Raw genomic sequence first — 22,802 nt, forward strand, 5'->3', positions numbered from 1 at the left:
AAAAGAAAAATGAACTTGTAGACAACTCGGAAATCTAGATGATAATCAGTAAGAACCAGAAAGAAATTGAAATGAGTAAGTTGGAAGGTTTTGAAGTTGTGGGAGCAGAGAGTGAGAGGACCAGAAGTACTGGCTCTTCTCACTCCTTCAAGGCACAGTGTCTGTGTCCACTGTGGAATATGCCTGCCCGTCCCCTCAGAAAACAGTTAGGAACACTCCCTGCCGAGACCGCCCGAGCGCTTTTCTATGGCCGCCTAAAGGATGGAGCTGAAGAGGCTCCATCAAGGCTGCAAAGCCTTGCTATTTTAATTTCATCCCCAGGACTCACTTGGTGGAAGAAGAGAATAGACTTTTCTCAGGTTGTCCTCCAACTGCACACGTGCCCCATGGCATACATGCGTGTGCACACACACGCAATGCACAGATGAATAAATGCAGTTTAAAGACTAAGGCATGTTGGTTGCATTTAAGGGATTTTAGTTTAGTTTGATTTACTGACTCCCTCTAGCTCAGAGGACTGCCCTGCTTTCGTGACTTTTACTTATTGGGTTGAAAACTTAGCTATTTAGCCCAGGCCAGCCCTTTCCTACTAAGGTGGTGATGAGGTTAATGGTCACATATAATGGGTTTTAAAAGCCTTGAAAGAAAACAATCAAATAAGTGAGAAATGAAGGGGAGGCTTTGATATCTACCTATTACTTGGCAAGCTGTCGGTTTTCCTTTGACACGGGGTTTTATATGTAGCCCAGGCTGGCCTCAGCATCCTGGGTACTGGATTCACAGGCATACAAGGCTACTGGTGTTCAGCAGATAATATTCTGAGGAAGGCAGTGTGGGCTACCTTGAGGATTGTGTGCTGGCCATCATGATTTCTCTGGCCTACTATATTTCAGATTCAGTCCTGGTTCCGAATGGTGACAGCAAGGAAGAGTTACCTTTCACGACTGCAGTATTTTGAAGACCACGTAAGACACGTCGCGCCCACGGCTTTTCATTTGGGCTAAGAATGAACTAAACCAATGGTTATTGAATTGCTAGTACTACGCAATGCCAGTGATGGCCTGGAAATCAGCAGACCTCAGAACTCAATGTGACAGTCGGGGAGCTTACCTTTTAACTCAGAGTCACACTGAGTCAGGGATAGAGAGGACATGGTGAGGGGGAGAGTGTGGGCGGGTAACACCAGGGAGAGAAGATTTGCATCATGTATTTTCTGACATGGGATATGAGAGTGCTGGCTGCTACCTGATATTTAAATCAAAACCCATAGAGAAATGTCTGAATCTTCAAAGACTAAAGCTGTCACCATAGACTGGGTCCTTTAGGTTCCCGGTGTCCTTCCCTTGTTAGGTCTCTTTATGTACAGTCCTTCTACAGTCTTGCCTGTAGTTGTAGCTAACCTATTTTGCTCCTAATATATAGATAGATAGATAGATAGATAGATAGATAGATAGATAGAGAGAGAGAGAGGAAATACATGTTCAGTGTGCTACATCTAAATATCAGCGATTTTTAACAGCATCTGCTCTTAAGTAGTTTAAACTCCTAAATGTTTTGAATTCTAAAAGAGTGGAGCAAACGGGACTCCAAGAGATCGTGACGGCTGTCAATGTTTTTGTAGGAAAATGAAATCGTGAAAATCCAATCCCTGTTGCGGGCCAGCAAAGCCAGAGACGACTACAAAGCACTGGGTAAGCGGGCGCCTTGGGAGAGAGCCTGGACTCTGTCCTAACCAGCGCGGAGGCCTCTTGCCAGCCTCTGTACTGCAGAGGCCGTCCCAAGAACCGGGGACAAATGCAGTGTTTGGTAGACTTTGCTCATCTCTGGCTCTAGGGTCTGAACAAGTGGGCACAGGGGCAGACAGGACAGGAGAGGGGCCTCATGTCACAAGTAAAGGGATGGGCAAAGTGACTAACGTGTCTTCGTCAAGAAGAATGGAACTGGCATAAATCCCATTTCATATTAAACTTGCGCCTTCGGGGAAGCAAAAGAAGATAGACGAGAAGATGCGGCTACATTTCAGATGTTCAGCTACAGGTCCTGATCCTCCCAATTGAAGAATTCGATTAGTTTATGTGAGGAATCTTGAAAATAGGAATCAAAAGCTGGCCGTGGAGCGTGCACATCTGTCACCTCCACGTGAGGAATGCAGGCAAGAAATCAGGAGTTGAAGGCCATCCTCAGCTGTAGTTTCAAGATGAACAAAACAACAACAAAACAAAAGCCATCGCCCAGCGGTGGCAACCGCAGACAAGATCCAACGTCGTCTCTCTAGCACAGATCCTCAAAAGTGGGTCGGCACGATAGATGGCTTCCGCGTTCCATGCTGGGTCCCTGGCGAGTCAATAGGTGTTGGCCACACTGACCAGAGTACCAAGCTGTAACTGGAAGGAAGACTGCCAGAACCCTTGAAGAGGACGACTGTGGGACGGGTTCCAACAGCTAAACAGTGCTCTTCTAACAATTACTGCTCCTAACCGGTCACCCCCAGGGTTGGTTTTTACGATTCACTCAAAGCCGATCTCGCAACGCATGTAAAAGTGTCACAGTGTCAGAGAACACCAAATTTCAACTTCTAACATCTCTGTCCTGTCAGGTAGAACACTCACCCGGTCATCCTTGGGCTGATTCCTGCTTGGCCCTTAGAGACCCTTCTTTGTCTTTCCTTGTTGGCTTTTGCCTAATTCTGGCTCCTTCCCAGAGATCCTTTGTGCTTAGAGAAACCGCTTCCTGCCCCCCGGCAACCAGAATTTTAATCTCTTATCTGGTTCAGCCACCAGGTCTTAGAGCTGAGGTCTGCTGGTTAACTTTGTTCCCTCATCAATAAGGCACAGATAGATAGCACTGTCTGCTCGGTGTCTGAGTCTGGCGATGGCGGAGGAGAGGGCCAGCTAATGGGTATTGGATAAGTAGAGCACAGTGGGGCCACGCATTATCGGTTCTGTGCATTCGTTTGTGTGGCTTTGCTAATCTGGCTCTCACTGGTGGAGAATGGTCCATACCACAAACGGCATACGTGGGTTGCATGTTTTTGTAGGGACGTTTTAATGGCAGAGCCCGCTGCTTTCATCCCGTTCACGATAATCCTCCATTAAAATATGCCCGTCCTTCTCCCCACAGTTGGCTCTGAAAACCCACCGTTGACTGTCATCCGGAAGTTTGTGTACCTGTTGGACCAGAGCGACTTGGATTTCCAGGAGGAGCTGGAGGTAGCGAGGCTGCGAGAAGAAGTAGTGACTAAAATCAGGGCCAATCAGCAGCTGGAGAAGGACCTGAACCTGATGGACATCAAGATTGGACTGCTGGTGAAGAACAGGATCACGCTGGAGGTCAGCGGGCAGGGAGCCCCTCGGCGCCCAGGAGGGAAATGTGTGTGCGTGTGTATGTGTGCGTGTGTGTGTGCGCGTGTGTGTGTGTGTGCTTGTTCTCAGGAGGAGTGGGCCAGAAAGCACGTTGGGAATTTTGCATAAGTTGTCCAAGGTTTATCATTTTTTTTTGTTATGTTACTCATTTTTATGTCCCTTGCCTATGAATTGTGTTTGTAGAGCTTTTTAACCACTCTGACAGGATTGACATCCTGCAGGGCCCTATAGGTTCTGAAGTGAAACTCATATGATGAAACCTATGTCCACACATACCTTTAGGTAAGTTTTTCTAATACATGTTCTAATAGGAAAATACATAGGAAATACAGCAGGCAGCATGGGCAGTAAGGCTGCCGGGGACTCGGGTCTTTTCCCAGAATCACTACTGACTGAGATAAGAGGGCCGCAGATGATCCTGCTGCATTGAAGGGTGGTGTAGTCAGGCCTAGTTTCCAAATCCCTGCAAAGTGCAGAACAAGTGTAATCTACTCCCAGTATACACAGCAGTTGCAATCCTAGAAATCAAGTGCCATTGACTTTTTTTCTTTTTTCTTTCGGAGCTGAGGACCGAACCCAGGGCCTTGGGCTTGCTAGGCAAGCACTCTACCACTGAGCTAAATCCCCAACCCCTGACATTTTTGTGTATGGAAGAATACATTGTGAATCTATGCAGAACACTTGTACTCAAGGCCCAAGTACTTACAAACACACCTATACGAATGAGCAGAAAGCCATTCAAAATTTCTACCCTGCAAAATCATTCAGTCATCCCGCAGAAGCCTCTGTCATCCCTAGCCCCCACCCACCAGAAACCACAAATGTCTTCCAATTAACATTGAAAGTTTACACCACTTAACAAATGTTCCCAACACATCCCTGTGGCTTCCAAAATGTCCCCAAGGGTGACACTGTATCACCAGCAGCCTCCAAATAATCTCTGAGACTTGCTAGAACAACAGAGAGTCATTAGTCCACAGTAACAAATCTCCAGGGTAGGCTCTCTGTGGCCCTGTTCTTTCCCCCTAGGCCACATCTACTTTCAGAAAGCTGATCGGCCAAGAAGGGACGTCGAAGTGTGGAAGCTTGGTGAGACTCTGGTTAGTCGGAGCTAGAGAGACAGCTCTTGGTGACCTAGCACGTGGTGATAGATGGTAGCCACAGGACACCCCTGGGAAGTGGATATGAGAATGCTCCACCCTCAGGCTCCAGACCTGAGAAAGAGCTGAGAAAGAAAGGGGGGAGGGGGGAGAAGGGAGGAAGGGAAGAAGAGAAAAGGAAAGAAAAGAAAATAGTTCAGTTTGTGACATTTGGAATTGGTTAGGCTATTTTGTTGGTTGGTTGGTTTTGGTTTTTGGAGACAGGGTTTCTCTATGTAGACCAGGCTGACCTGGAACTCAGAGAGACGCCTGCCTCAGCCTCTCGGTGATGGGATTAAAGGCATGAGCCACCACTGCCCAGCTTCCTTCTGTTTACTGAATATTCAAAGATTAAACTACAACCTGTTACATTTCTGGAAAAAGAGAAAAAAGAACTCTTCATCTTTTCATTTTTCATTTGCGTGAGATCTTTGAGAGTGTGGTGTATCCCAAAGGGTCTTTCAGAGAATGCCTTTTATGGACTTAAAATATATAAACAAGAAACGCCTTTCATCTCAAAAGAAAGGCTTAGTTCCAAATCAGCAGGGACTTTAAACAGTATGTATCTGTGGAGACGCCATCATGGAGCAGATACCCACATCTCCATCAATGCTAAAGGTTCGGTTTTGCTTGATTAAGAGTCTTCATTAATAGTTGATACCTATGTGAAGCAATCTTAATTTTTTGAGCCAGAAACACTGGCCATCCCAGCTACTAGGGAGGCTAAGACAGGAGAATTGCCTTAACCCCAGGTAACTGGGCATGGGGCATAGGCAAAATTCTGTCCCTTCCCTGCCAAAAGTTCATTCTTCTGTGTATATTTTCAAACACTAAGTATACTCCCGACATCTATTAAAAGCTAAACCGGTGGTTATTAGATATAGAGCCTTTCTTCTTATCACCGGTAGTTCCATATTCAGTTTGATAATCTGGTTAGAACAGTGGAGGGCCGCATATAATGTCACTGTAAAATGAAGAGCAACCTTTAACACTAGGTAACTGAGGGCCAGTGAATTTGTCGCTTTTCTTGCTGCTTTTGGGAAACATTTGACAACTTAGTTTTGGGGAAAGGTTCCTCTTGGCTCACAGTTTGAGGTCACAGTCCATCGTGGCAGGAAAAAGTGCAGCAGTGACAGCTGCCGGAGCTGTGGCACCAGGAGTGTGAGGCAGCTGCTCACTGCCCCACAGCCGGGAAGCAGAGAGCGGTGAGTGCCGGTGCTGAGCCACTGCCCCGTTTTCTTTATTTTCTTTGTGGCCTCAGCCTCTGGGCTGGTGCCACCACACTGAAGGTGTCTTCCCTCCTTGTCTTAGCCTCCCTGCAACTGCCCTCACAGACGTGCCCAGAGGCACACCTCCTGGGCTATCTCAACTATTTCAACCATGAATTCAGCCTGGCGTCTATACTATGTAACCACTGTCATGGTTACACAATGTCATAAAAAGAGAAACAGTACCTGGGCAGTGTGACTTCTCCTATTGTCAAAGGGAACTTTGGGTAGAAATCCAGGCAAAGAAAACAGTGACAGAACTTAGTTTTGATCACCTCCCTGAACAGTAGCAAAAAAATTAGTGTTGAGCATCTCGCGCCTATTAGCCATGGGCACATCTTACATCCTGTACAGGAAGCACCAACTCTAGTCCTTTGTGTGCTTTTGGGTTCTGCGTCTTTCCGGTTTTTAGTAGCAAGAGCGTGTTTCTCTATCCTGCAGGCATTTACTCTTATCCTGTAAAGGCACGAAACTTTTTAGTTTTGATGACGGCTGATTTTTGCCGTTCCTTTTGTACCGCGTATTCTGTGTTACGTCGAAGAATCCTTTGTCTAGTCCAAAGTTAAAATTGTTGGCTAGCTTTCCTTTCTAGGAGTTGGTCATTTCTGCGCATGTGTGTACTTCTGGTTTGACCTCCTTGTGCTGTGAAGTAGGGATCTGACTCTTCCCTTGTGGATGGAGGTGGCTAGTTGCTCTAACATCGTGTTTTAAAAAGAGTTCTCTTTCTCCATTTAATTTTTCTGGTGCCTGCATTAAATCCCGAGAATAAACACGTACAGCTCTGGATAAGGCCTATGGCAAAGCCTCAGCTCACCTTCAACTTCATGTCCTCTCTTCCTTTGTTCCCAGACAAGGGAAACAGAAAATGTGTGTTGTGGTGCATCTTGGTTAAGGTCTTATTGCTGTGAAGAGACGCCATGGCCACAGCAGCTCTCATAAAGGCCCTTTAATAGGGGCTAGATTACATTTTCAGAGGCTTCCTCCGGTATCAAGACGTGGCACCGAAGGAGCTGAGAGTTCTACATCTTGAAGCGCAGGCAACAGGAAAATGCGTTCTGCACTGATCGGGGCTTGACCTCATTGCCCACTCCCACAGTGACGCACTTCCTCCAGCAAGGCCACACCTACTTCAAGAAGGCCACACCCCCTAATAGCGCCACTCCCTGTGGGTCAAGCATTCAAACACTCGAGGTCTATTGGAGCCATTCCTATTCAAACCCGCTGAGTGTTGGGGTGTGCGTGTGTGTGTGTGTGTGTGTGTGTGTGTGTGTGTGTATGTGTGTGTGTATGTGTGTTTTAAAGGGTACCAAGATAAAAATAATGATGTTATTAAATTCTTTGCAGGATGTAATCTCACACAGTAAAAAGCTGAATAAGAAAAAAGGGGGCGAAATAGAAATACTGACTAACACTGACAACCAGGGGATTAAAAGCCTGAGCAAAGAGAGACGAAAAACACTGGAGACTTACCAGCAACTCTTCTACCTTCTCCAGGTGAGCATGCTTCTCCTTCACTGTGGGTTGTGGATAAGCAACGTGTTTCACACTTGCACATCCTTGCCCATGCTCCAGCTTAGTTACATGCATGGGAACAGCATAATGACCGCTTAGTATAAGATCTATAATGATAGCTTAGGAAGTGCTTTGCTAAGCACCAACCGTCACGGCTGGGTGCTTTACGTAGATTAACCCTTTGGAGTCTTGTTCTAGCCCTGAGCATCAGGATAAGGAATGCCACTCTTCCCATACTGCAGACGAAGAACCTCAGACCCAACCAATAGACGGTAGGCGGCATGCAAGCTCAGTCCCTTCACAACTGCACTGTACCTCAGGGATCTACAGAGCAATGTGAATTTAGTCACGATGACCTCACATGCCATCACTAGACTTCATGCCAACCAATGACAAAACTAGTCACTAGAAAAGCATATCTGTACCAGGGCCAGAGAGGATTCAAACTTCAATATTCTCATGGCTTTATTTCATGAACTGAATGAGTCATAATTAATTTGATATTACATCCAGGACTTGGATGGGCTGGCTGTTGGTTTGTTCCCCGATGAGTTACTCTTACCTACCTGTTGACAATCTGATTAGTCCCAGAGGCACCTGGGCAGGTGCAAGTCATGGCAGCAGGCTCCACGGGGCAGGAAAACCACCCCCAAAGAGGTAGACCAATAGTGCTTCATTGTGTGACTTGACTCCAGGCCAGCAGATGCCTGAAACTTTGCTGGAGCGCCCCCCTGAGGTCAGGTATAGAGAGAACTCACTGCACGAACTATAAACATGCACTAGTCCCACAGAGAGTACAATAAAACATTGGAGAATGTCTTCAAATGGATATATGTGCCTCTGATGGCCACTATGTGGCAGCAGAGGAGGGAAAATGTCCATGCTTAGCCTATGCAATCCACTGCTGACCTACATCCTTTCCCTAAGGGAAGAGCCCCTCCCCGCTCCCTGCCCCCCCTGCCACTGCCACTAAGGTCACCTTTAGCAGAGAGACTTTGCTTGTCCAATTTACAGTATTAGTCAACCCCGCGGCTGAGTGTTTAAATCTTAAACACCTGTCAATTTCTTTTCCTGTATGTGTGAAATTACAAGTTTTGGTAGGTTCTTTTAAGTTTTCAAACTTGGAATTTCTGTTGTAAGAGAGGCAAGAGTGAAGTCGCCAAGAATTTGTATTGTTTTTTACCCCGTTATAACATGGAGTTCACTGGGGTGCAAAGGCCCAGCAATGTGTTTAGAAGGATTGCATCAGCCTTCAGCCCACAAAAACTGCCACGCCACCACCACCACCGAGGAGCAGGGAGGAAGTATTCAGCCACATGTAGTCCAGGCCTTTACGTCTCCTTGCGACCCAGGTCAGTGGTGAAAGGAGGAAAGAAAATGGCCTTCCTAGTGTCCTTCGATCACACTTTAGTCAGGACACTTTGCCACAGCTGTCCAGCCAGAGAGGTTTGCTTAGGTTTGTGTCTCAGGCCTGAGTTACTCAGGAATTACATTTTTAAAATCACAAAACCTACATTTACTTAGCAGTAGAAAAGAGGCTAGCAGTCTGTGACGAAAACACTGCTGTGGGCTGGAGAGATGGCTCAGTGGTCAAGAGCATTGGAGATGACCCAGGTTTGGTTCCCAGCATCCACATGGTTGGCATCTGTATCTCCGGTTCTGGGGTATCTAACAGCCTCTCATGGCCTCCCAACACCTGCACACAAAGTGCACATACAGACAAACAGGCACACACATAGACATTTTAAAACATGTTTTTGGGGTTGGGGATTTAGCTCAGTGGTAGGGCGCTTGCCTAGGAAGCGCAAGGCCCTGGGTTCGGTCCCCAGCTCCGGGGGGGGGAAAAAAAAAAAAAAAACATGTTTTTAAATTAAAAAGAAAGCAGTGTCCTGGGTATTTTATGCACAAAACTTCAACCTATCACTCTGATCTCAAAACTAAATCAGAGTAGCAATAGAAACCAAAAAAAAAAAAAAAAAAAAAAAAAACATGGTTTTTCTTTGAAACCTTCAGGCTACGTGGCTAGGGCATTTTGAATGAATATTGGTTGTCAAACATATTAATTGAACATTTTCTTCTCTCATGAGCAGTGAGAAGAATAAGAGAAGCCTCTTCGGTCCATTCAGCACAGCAGCCAGAGGAAGGCTCTTAGACCAAAGGCTGGCTCTAATTCCACTGTCTTCCATAGAACTCTGTTATCTTTAAATTCCTGTCACTCTCTTGAACCATTTTTTTGGGGGGTTGGGGAGAGGAATCCTTGTTTTGACTCATGTTCTCTCTGAAATTTCTCTTGTTGGCTATCCTGGCCACTATACCCCACCCCAACCTCTTTCTCCCTCCTTGGAGAATGTCATGGGGGGCTGGATCACTGTCTCCATGTGTGAGTGGGGCCTTCTCTTTCTCCTCCTAGACACGGATGGTATATCTGTTTACCTATCAGTCCTTCTGTTTACCTATCAGTCCTTCTGTTTGCCTATCAGTCCTTCTAGGGCAGCTTGGGTATTTCAGTCTGTTCCTTTCTCCTCAGTTCAGATTCTACATGCCCACCTCCTCTTCTGTGTCTGTATAATAAACATTATAACCTACGTGGTTAAAAGTACAAAATGTGTGGCAGATCGCTATAGCAAGCAAACCATGTAATAAGCCTTACATCTTAATAACTTTCAAACGAAGCCTCCCGCACTGTAGTCGGAATGGTATTAGCTGATCTCTTTCAGCGGCTGTGCACTAGGAACCCGTGTGTTTCCCATGACGCCTTCGGTCCTGGAAGAGCCGAGAATCAGACACCACGCTCGGCTTTCCCGTACTTCAGCCTCGCGCTCGCAGGGCTGACGCTTCCCACCTTCTCTTGCAGACCAAACCTTCATACCTGGCTAAGCTGATTTTCCAGATGCCACAGAACAAGTCGACGAAGTTCATGGACACTGTGATCTTCACACTGTACAATTACGCCTCTAATCAGAGGGAAGAGTACCTGCTGCTCAAGCTTTTCAAAACCGCCCTGGAGGAAGAAATCAAGTAGGTAGATAGGAAAGCCACGAGAAAGCACCGGGATGGAGTCTTCCGGTGAGCGGTAGGCTAGCTCAGGCTGGCGCGCATAACTTTGAATGGAATTTACAGTAGAGCTGAGGTGGGATTTTGGTTGATAGTTGAAGTTCAGGTTGGCTTTGCTACTGGCTGCAGATGTCTCCTACCAGAGATCCGCTTTCATTGTCTATGTCTCCAACAGCCGGAACCCGGAGGCTTATCGGAAGTCAGTGAGAATCGCTTTCTAATTCAGAGTAGCAGCGTCAACAAGTCGGGCAGAGGTTCCAATCTCTGCTGAACAGTTAGTCTTCCTCTCTTATTAGAATTTCAGCGAATTTTTCTGACGTGTTTTTTTTTTTTTTTGACTTGGTTAATATAGAAATTATATAGCTAATAAATAAATTTCCCAAAATGTCTGAGAAGTGTCCCAAGCTAGTTGCTTTTGTGACCTCCTGGCACCACAAGATCTGCCAGCCCCTGGGGTCTCTGAGACGCATCCGCTGGGCATCCTCAGAGGGTCACTACGACAGTTAGTGAGATGACTGGAGAGGCATGGTGTCCAGAAGTGCGGTGCACTAAATGGGCCACATACGTGGGCGACACGGGCCAGGTCACAGGGCTGTGGAGGAAAGGTCAGCTGAATTCAGTTTCTATAGAAGAGTGCTTGCCTGCCCAGATTTTGATGTGTTGCTGTTAGAACCAGAAAGGGGTTGAAACAGAATGGTCATAGCTGCACGAAAGAAGGGAAATTTGTGTGGCCAAGGTGCAGCGGCAAAGTTGGGGTGGGTTCATGGCATAGGAAACCCTGAGGGAAGGCTGGGTGATGGGGCTCTGTTCACCTTTCCTTATTTTAAGGTTCACCTTGTGTGTGTGTGTGGTGGGTCTGTGGTATGTGCGTATATGTATATGTATCTGTGTGTCGTATGTGTCTGGGATGGATCTGTGTGTGTCCGTGTAGTGTGTACATATGGTGTAGGTGTGTGTCTATGATGTGTGTGGTATGTGTATGTGTGTGTGCTGTGTTTGTGTGCTGTGGTATGTACGTGTGTGTGTGTTACATGTGAGCGTGTGTATGGGTGTGTGATGTACATATGAGGAAGTGGCTGGCGTGTCTATGATATGTGTAGTGTGTTTATGTGGTGTGTGTATGTATGTATGTGCTGTCTTTGTGTGGTGTGGTATGTGTGTGTTACCTGTGTCTGTGATGTGTATATGTGTGTGTGTGTGTGTGTGTGTGGGTGTGTGTGTGTGGTATATATGTGTGTATATGTGTGCTGTCCTTCTGTGATGTGGTATGTGTGTGTGTGTGTTACATGTGTCTGTGATGTGTGTGTATGCTGTGTTTGGTGTGTGTGTGTGTGTGTGTGTGCTGTCCTTGTTTGGTGTAGTATGTGTGTGTTACTTCTGTCTGTGATGTGTGTGTGTGTGTGTGTGTGTGTGTGTGTGTGTGTGGTGTCAGAGGTCAGCAGGGAGTATTCAATCCCTGGAACTAAGGTGACAAGCCGTGTATGTTCACTGACTGAAATAAAGCTACACAACTCAGAAAAATGAGGAGAGTCATAGAAAAACATAGTTTGTGTGTTTAAAATGCTGGGTTTGAACAACAGAGAACATTTTGCCAAAAATATATAAATAAATTCCATATATAATTTCCAAATATAATAATAATAAATTCCAAAGTGGTTCCTAAGAAAGAGGTGTGGCTTTAAAATTCAGACCAAAGGACATGTCCCAGAATGGAGTCTCTCCAGCTTCTTGAGTCAGTGAGTGAGGAGACAGCATGCCGGGCTTGGATGGATCAGTAGCTGGTGTTGACTGGATCACTGACTTTACCTCATCCATCTTACTAGCTCATGCAACTGGTTAAAAAAGAGGCCAGGGTGGTGCTAGCCCATGCCTTCAATCCCAGCACTCGGGAGACAGAGGCCAGCAGATCTCTGTCAGTTTGAGGCCATTGAGTTACAAGACAGCCAGAGTTGTTACATAGAAAACTCTGCCTCAAAAAAAAAAAAAAAAGAGAGAGAGAGAAGAAGGGAGGGGGGAAGGAAGGAGGAAGGAGAGAATTTAACTACGAAGGAATAGCTAGGTCGGAATGGCTAGGTCCAGTAAAGACCAGAATAGAAAGTACTGAAGAGGGAAACTTAGACAAGAGGAGATCTTCAGAGCCAGGTAGCTCAGCTATGGGTCGCAGCCAGATGCCACGTGGCAGGGAACTTTAGAGGGATCTGAAGACATGGCGGCGTGTGGTAAACAGAGGGAGAGCATCACCCAGCTATCTTAGTCCTGGACCCTTTGCAGCTCATTCTCCCTGTAGGATGAGACCGAAGCCGTGGCTTACATTTCCAGGCCTTGAATTGCTTGGGTAAAAAAAACACATCTTACAAGTGGCTGGCAGCTTCTGTTGAAACACTATCAGTTCTGTTTTGTATGATGAAAAATAAAACTCCACAGAGCTCTTAGGCATCGTGTGGTCTACCGTGTTTAAAACTCTCTCCAAAAGAAAAAAAAAAAAAGCCAACCATCTTGTCTTGGCTTGGGCTTCCTTAGGTCAAAGGTGGACCAGGTACAAGACATAGTGACAGGCAACCCTACAGTCATCAAGATGGTTGTCAGCTTCAACAGAGGTGCCCGGGGACAGAACAGCCTGCGCCAGCTCCTGGCACCAGTGGTGAAAGAGATCATTGAGGACAAGGCCCTGATCATCAATACCAACCCTGTGGAGGTGTACAAGGCCTGGGTGAACCAACTGGAAACGCAGACTGGAGAGGCCAGGTACCTGGGGTGCTGGTTTTGCCATGCCTTGTAATCGTTGATTTTTAAATGTTTTTGGCTGTTTGCTTTGTTTAATTTTGTGTGTATTTTACTCCTCGTTATATGTAATGCCTAGTACCCAGAGAGGTCAGAATAGGACAGCAGATCCCCTGAAATTAGAATTATGGATGGTTGTAACCCACTATACGGGTGCTGGGGATCGAACCTCTGCAAGAGCAAGTCTTAACCTCTGGGCCATCTCTCCAGCACTTACTCTTAAGACCTGTTAAGGAGGTCTTAAAAATTACTATCAAAAGTAATTTTTAATCTGAAATGTAATCTTCTTTATCATACCTATGCTCTTCATATTCCTAGACGTGTATGTGTGTGCACGTGCGTGTGCATGTGCATGCGCATGTGCATGTGTGCATGTGCGTGTGTGCCGTGCGTGTATGCGCATGTGTGCACTTATCTACTCTGTTTGGAAACAGGGATGTCTCACTGGCCTGGAATTCACGATTCAGTGAGGCTGGCACGTCAGTGAGCTCCAGGAATCCTCCTGTCTCCATCATTCCAGAGCTAGGGTTTACAATGTTTACCACTATCCCTAACCTCCCATTCTGTGGTCTCTGGCACTGTACCCTCATGTCCCCACGCGTGCGCAGTAAGCCCTTTGCTGGCTGAGTGAGATCCCAGCTTCCTCTTCATAATGTCAGTGGCATTTGTACATTTCAGAAGCAGCTGCTCCCCATCTCAACTCCCCTAACTCCATTCCGTGTTTATTTGTGTTTCTAAATCTAGACCAGAAATTGTTTGTCAGTCTCCTCCTAAGTCGCTGTAAGCAGCTCCGGTGAAGGGCAGTCACGGGGCAGCGCGGCCGAGGTGCAGGGTAGCTGGGGTGCAAAGCAGCTGTGGTGCGGAGCAGCCCAGTACAGGGCAGCCTCAGTACGGGGCAGCCACGGGGCAGGGTGGCAGAGGTGCTGGGTAGCTGGGGTGCAAGGCAGCCACGGTGCGGGCCAGCCCTAATACAGGGCAGCCGCAATACAGCGCAGCCGCAGTACAGGGCAGCCACGGTGCAGGGCAGCTGCCGTGCAGGGGGGGTTAGCTGCTTCTGAGGGTAGTTTGCCCTCTAAGTGACCCAAGCGTTTGTTTTCCTACAAGAGGATGCCTTGTGACGCAATTAAGGAGCACCGAGATGATGTGGGTAGCTGTCATAGCACTGCCATAGTGAGAAGTCATGAAACTCAAAATATTTACTTTGGAGTTTGCTTAGTAAATACATTCATTCCACATAATGGAGTAAGGGCCTGTTGGAGGGGTAGTGTACACTTGTTATTTATTGACACACAAAATATGGTAATGATATATCTTTCTTTTATACTTCAGTCCAATAACCCATTTAAAAAAATCGGTCATGTATATGCACATACCTAGGATTTCAAGGGTTTTGGATGTATAAAATTTCCTTGCACCCATGAGTGTGTGAGGCTTATACACACAGAAGAGCTTGGCAAGTTATTTACTAAGATATGAAAAAAAAAATCAGTGCCAGTTTCTTACTTGCTTATATGCAGATTTTTGCTTGTTTTTTCTGGTTTTGTTTTTCTTTTTACTATGATGAAAGCATAAGATTTTTAATGCATTAAAAATTTAAAGGAAGCCAGGCATGGTGGGACACACCTATAAATCTAATTCTTGGGAGATGTGGGACATGAAGATCAGAAGTTTAAGGCTAGCCTCAGTGTGGTGGTTTGAAGGAAAAGGGCTCTAATTGACTCATATATTTGAATACTTGGTCCCCAGTTGGTGGAAATGTTTGGGAAGGATTAGGAGGTGTGGCCTTGTTGGAGGAGGTGTGTCACTGGGGATCTGCGTATATGCTCTCAGCTAGTGCTCCAGTGCCGCGCCTTCCTGCTGCCATGCTCCCTGCTGTGATTCTAGCCCTATGGAACCATGGGTCCCAAATTAAATGTTTTCTTTCATAAGTTGTCCTGATTATGTTGTATCACAGCAATGGAAAAGTAACTGAGATACTCACCTACATAGTAACTTGAAGGCCAGCCTGGACTGGGTGAGATCCTCAGAAACTTTAAAAAAGTTAATAAAGTTTACCTAGCATGCACAAAGCTATAGGTTCGAGCAACAGGAAAAGGAGGAGGAGGGGAGGGGAGGGAAGGAGGGAGAGAGAGGGTATTAACTGAGTCTACAAAAAAAAAGAAACCTAGTCCAACCTTTATCATTCTGTTAGAGCTAGAATTAATGCCTGGAGTCCTTCCTGATCATCAGTAGTGGAAGGCACATTATGTGTATCTTACTTAGCGAAACAATGTTGCTGGAGTCATGGGCGACCTCTGGCTCATCCCACAGAGCTTGACTACAGAGCCTACTAGCGATACACTGGTGCTCATATGTGTTCCTCGATGTTGTATTTCAGCAAGCTGCCTTACGATGTGACCACAGAGCAAGCCCTGACATACCCGGAGGTGAAGAATAAACTGGAGGCATCTATTGAAAACCTGAGGAAGGTCACCGACAAAGTCCTAAGCTCCATCATTTCTTCCCTCGATCTGCTGCCGTGAGTTGATTCATAACGACTTTAGCAGCCCTCGCTGAAGTCCTGGGAATATTACCTAAGCCCCTGGAGTAAAGACAGGGATTTCCCCTTGTGTTGTGTTTGCTATTTAACGTTGTGATCCAGGCATGGTGATTATGAATATGAGACCAGAATGGTCTCTATAGCAAGACCCTATCTTAAAAGAACAAAACAAACAAATGAAAAACAGAAATCCGAGGTGGCCTGCAGAATGATTTTAATTTATAGCACCCTCTAAAGAAAGAGCACTACCTTGGCTATGGCCACACCCAGTGCTCAGGTGTTAGTGGCAGCGGAAGCCCTGTGATACAGCAGCGGAAACCCTGTGACTCCATCGCATCTCACTTCATGTTGAATTTTTAGGCTGAGCTTTGGTTGACTGGAACAATTTGCTGTCTCTTGCTCACTTCGCCTTTTTCCATTCTTTCTTTTGTCATCCATTCCACGTGTAGTTATGGATTGAGGTATATAGCCAAAGTCCTGAAGAACTCGATCCGTGAGAAATTTCCCGATGCCACAGAAGAAGAGCTGTTAAAGGTAGACTCTCAAGGGAGACCTCACCGCAGCTTCTCCTGGGGGGGGGGCGGTTCTGAGCCAGAATTCCCAAGGGACGGTTGTGTACCATTCTTCCTCCTGTGTGACAATAGCTGCCACCTGTGTGTAATGGTTATTCAGGTTATTGTCTATTGAAGCTAATCTAGAAACTTTAGACACCATTGCAACTCTGTATTAGAACGTTTGAGGATCGTATGCCTATTTTTCACCAAAAAAAAAAAAAAAAACAAAACAAAACAAAAAAAAAAAAGCTGTGTGACATGTGATGTTAGCGTGTGGTCATATTCACCTCATTCATCTAATACTTGGTTAAGAAGTCATGTCAGGGGGCTGGTGAGAAGGCTCAGTGGGTAAAGATATTTGCCACTAAGTCTGTCAACCCAAGTTTGATCCCCAAGACCCACATGGTAGATAAAGAGAATCAATTTCCACAAGTTGTCGTTTGAATTCTACACCATGACGTGTGTGTATACATACACATCAAGGAATAGACCCACAGATAAGTGACATAATTGTTAAAAATTTAAAAGCTAAAAAAAGATGCTTGTCTGAAGCTGACCCACTCTTGCAGAAAATGTAAATGTAAAAAAAAAGGGATGTATACTTGAAGTTAAAAAGCAGCCACAGCTCACTGTGAAATGATCTTTGCCCTTGTGCAGATTGTTGGAAACCTCCTATACTACCGATACATGAACCCAGCCATTGTGGCTCCCGATGGCTTTGACATCATTGACATGACAGCCGGAGGTCAGATCAACTCCAACCAAAGGAGGAACTTGGGATCCGTGGCGAAGGTTCTGCAACACGCAGCCTCCAACAAGCTGTTTGAGGGAGAGAATGAGCATCTATCATCAATGAACAATTATTTATCAGAGACCTATCAGGAATTCAGGTGAGGAGGTCCCCTCTTTTAAAGAGCACACAGGAGGATGGATAAGAATGATGTTCTGTGCATAGAACTGAGCCCGCTGATGAAGGCAGGAGCCCCATGAGGCCATGTGCCTTCTAGCAACTGCCACCGGAGAATGAAGGAACGGAGAAGACAGGATGTTCCCACTCAGGCCTCTTGTTCCCACCCCACCCCCTCCATCCCGCTGCACCGAGTCCTTCCTGCTTTAGGATCTAAGCGCCTGACAAAACACTTTCCCTGATATAGGACACACTCAAAGTATTTGAAATAAGACACTCAAGAAAACCGATTGTTTTGTTGAACCGAAGATGGTAACTATATTTTCTTTTCCCCCAAATTGTTTTCCAACTGGGAAGAGTTTGCTTTCTCTGCAACAATGGTAGGAAATGATGCGATTCCTTTGGGAAGCTGGGGATCCCCAGCTTTTGTATTTATAGGTGATCCTGTGTGATTGCACTCTGCCCCATCTGGACGCCCTTCTCCACTGCTCACATAAGAGTTCACTCTGTTGCTTCTGTTTCCCTCTCCTAACCCTGTCACTATTGACTCCGTGAAGACATAGAAAGAGCCGCGCTGGCCATCCCTTGTGCATCTGGAAGCTCTGAATGGACTCTTCCATCCTGGCTTCTGTTCGATCTCTTGTCTGCAGCCGATTGTAGAACTTATGCGACGTCAGTGTGACCTCTGTCGTCCTCACTTGGATGGGGACTTCCCATGCCTCTGCGTTCACAGTCCATCTACCGACTCCCACGGCTGTACCGAGTCTGTGCCATTTATGAGGAGGTTGCCACAAATCCTCTCACAGTGGGAAGTTTCCGTTTCTTCAGAGCCAATTTTAGTTCTCTCCACCAAGGAGAAACAATATTTCTCATGTTCCCCACAAACCTTCAATGACCTTAACCCTTCCCTTTCCTTTATGTGTCTGTGACAAGGACTCCCTATAGACCTGACTGGCCTGGCACTCACTCTGTAGATCAGGCTGATCTCGAACTCATAAAGATCTGCCTGCCTCTGTCTCCCAAGAGATAGAACTTCTTTAGCATACCTGGCTCCTTTTTTCTTGTTAACCCTGTCAGTCTCCTGTTTCCCAAGATTAGCCTCCTAAATGCATCCTTTTTCTCTTTCACTCATATTTAATCTGCTATTTATCCTCTTCATTCCTCAGCACCCCATGAACAATTATAAGCAAAACCTAGCTGGAAGACCTACTGTACCGAGGAGCATGATGATCCCCCTCCCCCACAAAAAAAATGGCTGCCCCACCCAACCCAGGGCTGGGAAGGGAGAAATCAATTGTAGTACAGAGGTCTCAGGTGCCCTAGAAACCATGTCATAGAAGATTTCAGGCATAAGTAACACTTGAAACTGTATGGAATAATGTTTCTGTAAGATTATAAAAAACTGTCTTTTACCCCACACTAGATCCGGCACCACAGAGCCCCAAGGTATCTGATAGATATCTTAATCTCAGTCAGCAAAGTGTCTCTTCTGCTTTGCTCCATCCCATATCACACTGCTGATGGCCTCTCTCTGAGCCTGGCAGCAATCTCTCTACCCATCCAGTTCCCAAGGCAGGTTTCCATGCCTGAAACACACATCCCAACTCCATGCAGCCCAATGTCTCCAGCCACCGCACACTCTCTTAAACTTAAATCGCCACATGAAAGAACACACAACACAAAAACCTCTGACCCAATTGATAAGATATAATTGCCCACCTAAACATACAAAGCCCTGTACACATCCATCCCTTAAGAACATTCATAACAACCTGTAAATACGCAGAGTGGAATCTTAACATCAGCCTCCATGTTCTCTCCTGTGGCTTCCTCTGCCTTCCCGTTCCAGTCTCTTTCTCTTCCTAAAACTTTTCTCCTGCCCATCCTTCCTTCTCATGCAATGACAGACCTCGTTCTATCTTGCACCTGCCTTCACCTGTATATCCTACAGAATAAAGCACACATGTACATATTACACACGTACATTAAACACCCACACATATACTACATGTATTATGCTCACAAACATATTACATATACACATATCACATATATATGTATGTGTGTGTGTATAAAAGTTCTAAGATCAATTTTCAACATACACACACACACACACACACACAGTCACTTACATGTATAAGTGTGTTAAGCATGTGTGTATATTGGGTGGGTCATGTGCATGTGTATGCACATGCATGTAAAGAAAGAGATTGACACTGTGTGTCTTCCTGTCTCACCTTCTACTTTATGTTTGAGACATGGCCTCTCACTGGATCTAGAGTTCATCAGTTTGGCTAGGCTGGCTGACCAAAGAGCTCCCAGAATCTGCAGGCTCAGGCACATGCTGCCACACCCATGTGTGGTGCCTGACATACACACTCTGGTGTTTGTGCTTCACCCATTGGGCCATCTCCCCAACCCCAGGGAATTCTTCATGTTAACATTTTCATTTTTTAAATGATAACACTGTTAAGAAATCCCGTCCACGATTTGATCATACTGGGTCACAGGGCCAAGGCACACATTTACCCTCATCCTGTCTGAGGGCCAGTTTGAGGTCCAGCATCCAGAAACATGGTCAAGCCGTGATAGAGCCACCCTGAAGATGGTATAACAAGTGGAGCTGGAGGGGGAGGACGGAGCGGGGAGGGTGTTCTAGGCAGTATTTCAAAACTTATTTAATAAGGTTACTCTTACAAATTTGACTCCATCTTAACACCCCTTTTTCCAGGAAATATTTTCAAGAAGCATGTGATGTGCATGAACCGGAAGAGAAGTTTAATATGGACAAATACACGGACTTGGTGACCGTCAGCAAACCAGTTATTTATATCTCCATAGAAGAAATCATCAATACACATTTAGTAAGTGAGGTCAAAAGGGGGTCCTGGCCCCAACCGTGGGTCAGACATCCATTCACTGGAGAGTGCCTGTGCTCTTGTGTCTGTTTTTAAGCCCTGTAAGCTTCTCCCATAATTCTCTGGCTCTTGGACCTTAGGAAAACCCTTCCCAAGCAAGACAGTTAACCTTTGCGATGCAAATGTTACAGGAACAGTTTAAACCCAGGAGAAGCCCAGGATGTGCCCACCCACCAGAGCTGCACTGTCCAGCCTGGCCTGCGTCTGCTTTTTTACTTTTACAGCTATTTTCTGGTGAAGGGAGACTGTTCTTCTTCCTCTTCGGGTATGGGGCTATACATCACTTAATCTTAGTCAAAAGGCCAGGAAGTGAAGTGTGGCTCAGAGAGGGGGTGGGGTGGAAAACTGGCGAGGTTAGCAGATAAGGAACCCCCTCCTGCAGGGTTGGGCTGCCCTTGTTTGAAAACCAGGTTTCTTAGAATTTCAGTCTGTGCTGTGTCAGAGTTCTCCTGCAAGCATCCCAATCAGCAGCCAGCACTCACTCCACAGTGACTGACGGCAGGAAGGAACTGGGAAGTCTTGGGGGCTTTTCCATCCTTTATGGTAAAGAGAAGTCAGGCACCAGAGGTTGGATTGCTAATTGGAGCTTAATTTGCTTTCAGATGCAATTGGAATTAAGTCTGGTTTGTGGAATTTTGGTTGTTTTTTTTTTGGTTTTTGGTTTTTTTTTTTTTTTTTTTTTTTTTTTTTTTTGCAAGACTATCTCTTGCTAGCTAGCTCTAACTGAATTCAAATTCAAGATCTTCCTGTTTCTGCCTCCTCCATGCACACACACACACACACACACACACACACACACGCATGCACCTCCATACTGTACCACGGCATCACCTAATTCAGTCAAAATATTATTTATTTTCTTGGGTTTTTGGGAGGTGTGGGAGTAGAGAGTTTAAGACAATACTCTATAGCTCAGGCTAGACCTAGAAGTTTCTACGTAGCTCAGGCTAGCCTCAGACTCACTATAATCTTTGTATCTTAGCCTCCCGCGTGGTAGGATTACAGATATGAGCCACCGGGCTTGGCTGGGAATTAGGTTTCGAAAAGGTAACCTTTTCACGAACAATTTTAAACTTTGCTAGTCTAAACAGGGTCCTGGGATGGTTCAGAAACGTACCCCAGGCCACCCAGATCAAACCTGCCTCCTAAGGATCCCAAAGATTCATGTGCACACCAACATTCCGGAAATCTAGATCTTACAGTGAGAATAAATCCGATTTGGGGTTGTAATCAACACTAGAGGTCACATCACAAGCACCTACCCTTCAAAAGTCAGACACCAATACTTCAAACCTCCTTGACTTGGGGCAAACTGTCTGCCTGGAAGTCCAGCCTTCTTTATTAAGCAATTTTCACAGTTCGAACGTGGGTTTGGAGGAATGAAGGACCCAGTTTTGACTTTCGTCTTGCAAGGCTGAAACAGAGCTTGATGTGTTTATAAAAAGATAAAGAGAGGATATGTTCCTGGTTTCGGCACCAATGTTGTATTAATAAAAGGATAGAGAGAGGGGGGATTATGTTCTATGGAGGTCTGAGAAAACGAGGTGCCTCAGCGGGCCCATGCCCCTGAGGGACCAGCCACATGACCACATGACAGTGTAGTATAGAATAGAGTTTATTCAGGGCATGGGGAGGGGAGTTAAGAGGGTAGTAGGGCAGAGAGAGAGAGAGAGAGAGAGAGAGAGAGAGAGAGAGAGAGAGAGAGGAGAGAGAGAGAGAGAGGGAGAAAGAGAGAGAGGTAGTAGAGGCCAGCCATGAGAATACAGAAAAAAGGGGGGAGGGGAAAATGGGGAGAGAAGGGACAAAGGGACAAGAGAGAGCAGGAGGAAGAGGAAGGGGCAAGCAGCCCCTTTTATCGTGTTAGGCAAACCTGGGGGTGGAGCTTAAGACAGAATGCTAACAACTTATCTGTTGTTCATCACAAGCTTTCAATATGAACCAATTAAATGAGTGGATCTGAGTTCTATCAGTCTCCTTTCTGTAGGTCCCCTAGATCAATTTCAAAAGTGTCCAACAACGAACTGCTTCCACAAATAACTTTGTAATGAATGAGTAAACATGCACATTTCATATTTGACCCTCGGATGAGACATCATTTATCCCCACTAGATATGGTCATTTTGGTTGCACACTTGCCGGATGGAATGTCGGCGTGCAGAGAGCGAGGTTCTTTCTCACGGTGGCAGAGAGAAAATGTTTCTGTGTTCATTTAGTCTGCTGGGCTAGAGTCTGCTCCCATGCTAACAAGAATTGAAAACAGAACAAGTCCTGGGGACAGGGTTGGTGACTGACTCGAAGCGCCTTGGTGCTGGATTGGGAGCAGATGTAACAGGACAATGCGTCACCACAGCCCAGTCTGTCTGTAGTCTGTCTGTTAGTCTGAGTGAGGAGGCGTTTGTGGCAGACACAGCACAGCCGCTGCCTGACCCGCCAAGCTCATGGCTGTGTGCTTGCTCCTGGCTCTCTGCGAAGCACAGAACTTCAACATCAGCTCTTTAAGACAGACATTTGCAAGAAATGATTTACATTCTCTAATGAACAGGATAAAGGGTGGACACTGGCCACCTATAATAAATCCTCCGTTTTAGAGACAGCGGCCAACTGCCTGGCCTGTCTCCAAAGAGAACTAGAACATAAATTCACCATCCTGTGGATTTTGTTCTCTAACTCCCCCACCAAAAGGGGGGGGGCACACTTCAAGATTCTGCCTTTCAGTCTTTACACCATCTCTCTGTCTGTGTCCTTCCTTGAAACTAGTCACTTTAAAA

General features: G+C 45.9%; 1 protein-coding gene across 1 annotated transcript in view; it reads left to right on the top strand.

Moving 5' to 3' along the window:
* The window catches only part of Iqgap2 (IQ motif containing GTPase activating protein 2), a 274,420-nt gene that overhangs the window by 224,381 nt on the left and 27,237 nt on the right, over positions 1-22,802 (top strand). The window contains exons 19-28 of the mRNA XM_032897047.1: positions 894-965; positions 1,622-1,691; positions 3,121-3,329; positions 7,114-7,263; positions 10,136-10,299; positions 12,856-13,080; positions 15,494-15,634; positions 16,105-16,189; positions 16,867-17,099; positions 19,848-19,980. Of these exons, the coding sequence (XP_032752938.1) occupies positions 894-965; positions 1,622-1,691; positions 3,121-3,329; positions 7,114-7,263; positions 10,136-10,299; positions 12,856-13,080; positions 15,494-15,634; positions 16,105-16,189; positions 16,867-17,099; positions 19,848-19,980 (1,482 nt within the window). The remainder of the gene's footprint in view (positions 1-893; positions 966-1,621; positions 1,692-3,120; positions 3,330-7,113; positions 7,264-10,135; positions 10,300-12,855; positions 13,081-15,493; positions 15,635-16,104; positions 16,190-16,866; positions 17,100-19,847; positions 19,981-22,802) is intronic.

The sequence above is a fragment of the Rattus rattus genome, chromosome 3, assembly GCF_011064425.1.
Source record: "Rattus rattus isolate New Zealand chromosome 3, Rrattus_CSIRO_v1, whole genome shotgun sequence".
Classification (NCBI taxonomy): domain Eukaryota; kingdom Metazoa; phylum Chordata; class Mammalia; order Rodentia; family Muridae; genus Rattus; species Rattus rattus.